The 6,347-nt window shown below is 40.5% G+C and overlaps 1 protein-coding gene across 6 annotated transcripts in view; it reads right to left on the bottom strand.

The window, feature by feature from the left end:
• EMC2 (ER membrane protein complex subunit 2) overlaps nucleotides 1–5,487 on the bottom strand; it is a 234,739-nt gene extending 229,252 nt beyond the window's left edge. For all 6 annotated transcript variants that reach the window (XR_014144341.1, XR_014144342.1, XR_014144343.1 and 3 more), the window contains exon 1: nucleotides 5,383–5,487. Coding sequence is in view for 3 of the 6 variants with exons in the window: in XM_031032625.2 (XP_030888485.1) it covers nucleotides 5,383–5,422 (40 nt within the window). In the remaining 3 variants the exon portion in view is untranslated. The remainder of the gene's footprint in view (nucleotides 1–5,382) is intronic.
• Nucleotides 5,488–6,347: the final 860 nt, after the last annotated feature.

Genomic DNA, 6,347 nt, shown 5'->3' with positions numbered 1-6,347 from the left:
GGTGGTGGGTATTGAGGAGGGCACGTTCTGCATGGAGCACTGGGTGTTATGCACAAACAATGAATCATGGAACACTTCATCTAGAACTAATGATGTAATATATGGGGATTAACATAAGAATAAAAAAAAAATCCTTAAAACAAACAAACAAACAAAAAAACAAAAATCCAAGACAAAAACAGATCCTAAATGATCTGAGAAAATCAAATTAACACACAGTTAATTCCTTCTACTGACAACTAGAAATCAGCTTGACTCTTACTCCACAGAGGAAATAACCTTGAACTGAATCTTACAAGGCTGAAGAGGAAATGGACCAAAAAAAAAGGTCATTCATACCCCACAGGTTAAGGGCTCAGTCCCACAAAACTGCCCCCACTTTAGACAGCAATCACAAGTCAGGGCCACCAATATTTCTGACCAACTGTCTATAAAGTCTGGGGTTCGGGTGCCTGGGTGGCTCAGTCGGTTAAGCATCTGCCTTTGGCTCAGGTCATGATCTCAGGGTCCTGCGATCAAGCTCCGCATCAGGCTCTCTGCTCAGCGGCGAGTCTGCTTCTCCCTCTCCCTCTGCCTCTGTGATCTCTCTCTCTCAAATAAATAAATAAAATCTTAAAAAAAAAAAAGTCTGGGGTTCTCACAACCACCTCCTTAGGTTTGCAAGAATGCCTCAAGGAACTCAGATAAGTGCTTCACTTATTATTATGGATTTATTATAAAAAATACAACTCAGGAACAGTCAAATGGAAGAGCTACATAGGGTAAAGGGGGGGGAGGGAAGGGAAGCAGAGGAACTTCTATGTTCTCTCTAAGGAGTCACCATCCCAGTACCTTGATGTGCTTAGCAACCTGGAAGCTCTCCAAACACCATTGCTTAAGGGGGATTATGGGGATTTCATTCCACCGGCATGATTGATCTCCAGATGATCTCCCCTCCCAGGAAGTCAAGGAATGAGACTAAAATTCCAACCTTTTAATCTTGCCCTGGTCTTTTGGATAACCACCCCCCAACCGGAAGCAACCAGCCTCCAATCATCTCATTAGTAGACAAAAAGATACTCTTACAATTCTAGAAACTCCAAAGGTCTTAGAGGCTCTTGTGTCAGAAACCCAGAAAAAAAGACTAAATATAACAAAAACTGTTCCTATCAACCCTATCATTCAGGAAATTTCAAGGATTTAGGAGCTCTGTGACAGGAACTAGCGACAAAAAAACAAATACACACCCCTTATCACATCACAACATATGTTATCTTTAGATCCACAGCATGGGTTCTCAAAACTCATTCAAACTCTATCCCCTATACCATGGTTCACTTACAGTCTTAAATCCACGTTCACTTTCAACCTAGCAGATTATTTTATTTTATCTTAAAGATTTATTTATGGGCACCTGAGTGGCTCAGTTGGTTAAGCAACTGCCTTCAGCTCAGGTCATGATCCTGGAGTACCAGATCGAGTCTCACATCAGGCTCCCTGCTCATTTGGAAGCCTGCTTCTCCCTCTGACCCTACCCCCTCTTGTGCACTCTCTCTCTCAAATAAATAAAATCTTAAAAAAAAAAACAAACTTATTTATTTATTTGAGAGAGAGAGAGAGCATTTAGAGGAGAGGGGCTGAGGGAGATGTAGAGAGAAACCCAAGCAGACTCTGCACTGAGCATAGAAGCTGACCTGAGGCTCAATCTCACGACCCTGAGATCACAACCTGAGCCAAAACCAAGAGTCAGACACTTAATCAACTGGGCTACCCAGGTGCCCCAAACTCACAGATCATTTTAAAAGAGGAGTAAGTGCCTTGGGAATATAAATTATTTAGTGTTTTACAGATCTCATCCATAACACTGCACCCTTTGCCCATATGCTGAACCCAAATTAGGCTAGCATTCAAGGCGCCAACCTAGCTCTTACCTTGAAAAAATTACCTTCACAAAACATATACATATCCATAAGTATGTATCTTTAGCTTAGAAGTGAAATCTCAGGGTATGTTCCATGAGATCTGGGATCCTGCCTGTCTTGTTTAGCACTGTATCCTCAGGAACTAGAACAGTGCTTAGTGCAAAGTACTCCAGATACGTATTTAATTAACATGTTATTTAGTATATAGGCTAATAGTTAAAGCTAGGTGTGAATGAGATCACCCACAGAAGGCATTTAACCTTTTAATTTTAGACTCTTTGAATCTGATGAGACCTTTGAACCCTCTTTTCCCAGAAAGATGTACATGTTTACATACATTCAATTTTACATACAATTTCAGGGAATTCAAAGACCACATAAAACTTACCCCTCCATCAGTCAGGATTCTATTGATCTCAGGTTTAATAACCACCAATAATAGATTAAGTAGAGTGCTAAGAAAAGAACCATTAGGGACACTAAAAATCAAGGAGCAAATGGATATAGAAAACTCAAAAAGGAAAGGTCTGAAAAGTAAGAGGAGACCCATAATGTTATTATGAAACCAAGGAAAGAACGTTTCATGGTGTGATCTGCAACAACTAATATAGTGGTAAAAAAAACCACATTAGACCTGGCATTAGGTTTCCCTAGAAACCTTACTGGAATGAGAGGGCATGGAAACCAAATTATGTTGTTTGGATGACTGAATAAAGAGAAAGTAGAGACAATAAGTACTTTAATAATTATTTTTCCAACAAATATTCATTTAGTGCCTATTTCAAGCCAGGCATTGTGCTAGACATCCTATCCATATCCTGGCCAAATATCCTATTTTTGAGAAACTTGGCTATACCCTTCTTACAACTCTCTTTCCCACCTCCAAACTCCTAAGTAGTAACTCCTCTAACAAACATTAATTTTCAACCGGTTGAATAAGTAAACCATATATTCTACTTTTTTTATAGAGCCCAAAAGATCGTGTTAGACTTACTATATGGGTCTTTTATAAACGTGATAAATTTTCCTATCACAAGAATTATAGTACTTTTTGAACAAGCCATTTCCACAACCTTAATTCATGATGCTGTTCAATGGAATTCTTAAGGACACAGGTCCAACTGACATGCCCTCCCAAAAAAAATCTAAACAAAAAACCATCTCTAAGAGTCCTCTATCACCTTCTAAAATCCTAAAAATTTGTTACTATAAGTTTCTGAAAGAAAAATCTAGATTACTCTTTAAAAGTCCCCTAAAATAGAACTCTGATTCTGGAAAGGTCTGAAACCTTCATTTTACAAATAAGCAACTATATCCTATTAGTAAAGTGAGCTGCCTAAGTCTACCTAAGATACTACAGAAATTTTTTCAATACTAGAAAAATGGCTTATAGTCTTTTGTGACAATTTGTTAATGTTTATTATTAATGCCATTAACAATTCACTTAGTCAACAAATAATGACTGAGCAACTCCAAAATGTCTAGCACAAGACCAAGATACGACTGGTCCCTCCCTCCATTCTAGGAGACAGAAGTTTAAAACTTAACAAATTGGATAAGTACTTCAATAGTATGAGGATACAGAGTTAAGGGCCAGGAGTACATTTTGTTGCTTTTGTTGTTGTTTTTTTTCTTTTTAAAAAATTTTAGTGGAGGGCTAGGGTAGGGTGGTAAAGGAAGGCTCTCTGAAGTCTGTGACCTTTGAGGGAAATTCTGATAAACAGAATATATAATGGTAGCAAGAATAGGGCAAGAAAGGAAAAACACTCCTAGTGGAAGAAATAGCATCTGTCCAGCCCTAAGACAGAGGAGTAGGGGAATTCAACAAAAGTCAGCATAGCCAGCTCATAAAGTAAGGGAGAAAATAGTTAAGATAAAGCTGGAGACATGGGCAGGATCATATTTTTTATAAAGCACTTAATAGTTTAAAAGCACTTTAACATGCTCTCTTTTGTTCAATCATACTTGTGAAGTAGCTAATATTCATTATTCTAAATCCACTCCTCCTTAGAATACCCACAGGATAAAGTCCAAGTTACCTAGTTAAGTCACCTTGTCTGCTGGTAGGTACGATAGTTACACATCTACTTGTTCCTACCATCTAAGAAACCTATATTGAACATACCTTCAAAGTAACACTTTCTAAAAAGCATGAAATATTTGAAACACTTTTTAAAAAGCATTAAAAGTAACAGCCACATATCTACCATCTGGCTTAAAAATATATCCTGACACAAGCCTTTTAAAACTATGTATTTTACAGGTCTGTCCTCTCATTAGACTGTGAACTCCCTAAAAGTAAGGACTGTGTGTTACTTAATTTAATATACCCAGGATCTAGCACAAAGCATTTAATACTTTTAATATAATGAATTCCCCAAATGCAGGTAGAAATACTTTTCACAGTGAGCTAGAGGCCACAAAACCAATGATAAATTATTGAATTCAGTTCAAGTATAAAGGAATTTTACCTTTTCCCATACATGTTTGCAATTTTGTAATACTGGATAGATACATTCACCATTAAATGGTCAATATAACTTTCAGTCCACATGTTATTAGGTCATTGTTTAAATATCTGAAGAAGGAATTCACTAAACAAAGAAGCTATTAAAGTCTACTGTTAAATGATGAGAATAGAAATTTCAATTACACAACTTTCATGCCTTAGAGAAACTCGAGGCTCTTCTCTTAACCATGCTTCCCACTAAAGTTTTTAGGAGAACAATCTCTTACAGAATTGGTTCAAAGTTTGGCTGCTTCCAGATTTAAACAACACACTCCACCTTAGATTAAAGTAGGATGGGAAAACAAGCCCATCACACATGCATATGCCCAAGATAACCAGTTATTTTCCCTTTCAGAAAAGGAATTACTGGCAGGAAGTGAGAAGAAAGTTGTGTTACGAGTCTAAGTGTGTTTTGAGGGGCAAGGGGGCAGCGAATACTGAAGAGGAGAATTCAGAGACCCAGTTTTGCAGAGAGAACGAAATGTAAAGTTGCACGTAGAAAAATCAGATTTGTTCATGGGTCTTTCACAGACCTTTACTGCACAGAGTTGTAACCTTTACACAGCACTTAATAAAAGGCCTTATAGACCGTGTATTTCTTGGCTGCAGGGAAGCTTCAGCAGGCAACTATCCCGCCTCCTCCGCGCCGCCCAGCAGCCACATGAAATGTGTGACAGCCCTCCCGCCTTATAATGGAAGCTACCCTGGGCCACTGTACTGGCGCAGAAGTACGTGGGTCAGTCTGTCGATGAGCACAAGCGGTGGGGAACACCGCAGACTCCAGTCGAAGGCCGGGCCAAGGAAGGGGTCAGCCTCAACCTCCACCTTAGCCACCACCTCAGCTCGGCCCGTCCAGAGAGAGCTCCAGTGCAGAAGACAGACCGGAGAATCCACGTCTCCACGGGCAGCAGTTACTGCCGAACCGCTTCCCAGGGCTTTCGGTCTTTCCGCACCCGCCCCGCCCGCAGTTACCTTCCCAAGTGACATCGTAAAGCTCTGAGACCTTCGCCATCTTCTCAGAACCTGGAGGCAGGGAATGAGAGGGCGGGGAGACACTGTCACGTGACCCGAGACCGGGAGGTGGCGAATTACGACACCATTTTTCATTGGTCGAGAGAGCGGAGGGGGCGGGAATCGCTGCGCACGTGCACACGGCTCTGCGGAGGGGCTGTTGGGGAAAGGGGCGGGGTCAGCTGGGCGGCGACAGACTTTCACGGACTTTGGGGACACCGTGGCTGAGCGCTGGGAAGTGGAGTCGGCTTGCTTTGAGGTGACTTTTTGCCAGGGATTTTTTTTTTTTAGCAAATGCTGTTTTGTTTTGTTTTTTTTTAATATGCACCACTCTCGGTTTTTCTTTTTTTTCTATGTAGGTGTATTCGTTCCCTTCCCACCCCCTAATAGTACCTTGTTCTCGTCCTGCACTGCTGCAACGTAACGTTGTGCTCCAATCCTTTATTTGCCCCCAACTTTCCTCCTTCCTTAATGGGGTTTGCTTTCCATTTTCTTTTGAATGTTCGAGTAAACTGTTACACTCCAAAAACTTTTTTAAATCTGTTTGAGGGACTAAGCGGGATTCTGCCTTTTCACATTACGTTTGTGTGGCCGAGGACTTCTTAATGTTCACCTCAATGTTTTCTTGCCAACCTGGGTTAGTCTGCCACTCTGGATTTGAAAACTCGTAAGACCAGCCAATATGTAAGTCCTTATAAATAAATGAAATACTGAATAAATGTACGAATGAGACCATCCCAGCCCCTGCACTTCGCTCCTCTGTAACCTCACGGGGGAGCCTCCTTCCTCGCCCTTTCCCACCAAGCTAATTGCTTTCAGGAACATTAGACCCCATCTACTAGACCTAGGGAGAAATGTCTGGAGTAGAAGAAATTTAGGTTCACATGCATATATTTAGTATTTAAAACAATGGAAACGTAAAATTG

The sequence above is a fragment of the Leptonychotes weddellii genome, chromosome 4 (genome assembly GCF_054177405.1).
Source record: "Leptonychotes weddellii isolate Sample4059 chromosome 4, ASM5417740v2, whole genome shotgun sequence".
In the NCBI taxonomy this organism is placed as follows: Eukaryota; Metazoa; Chordata; class Mammalia; order Carnivora; family Phocidae; genus Leptonychotes; species Leptonychotes weddellii.
This window is presented reverse-complemented; position numbering and strand designations above follow the sequence as displayed.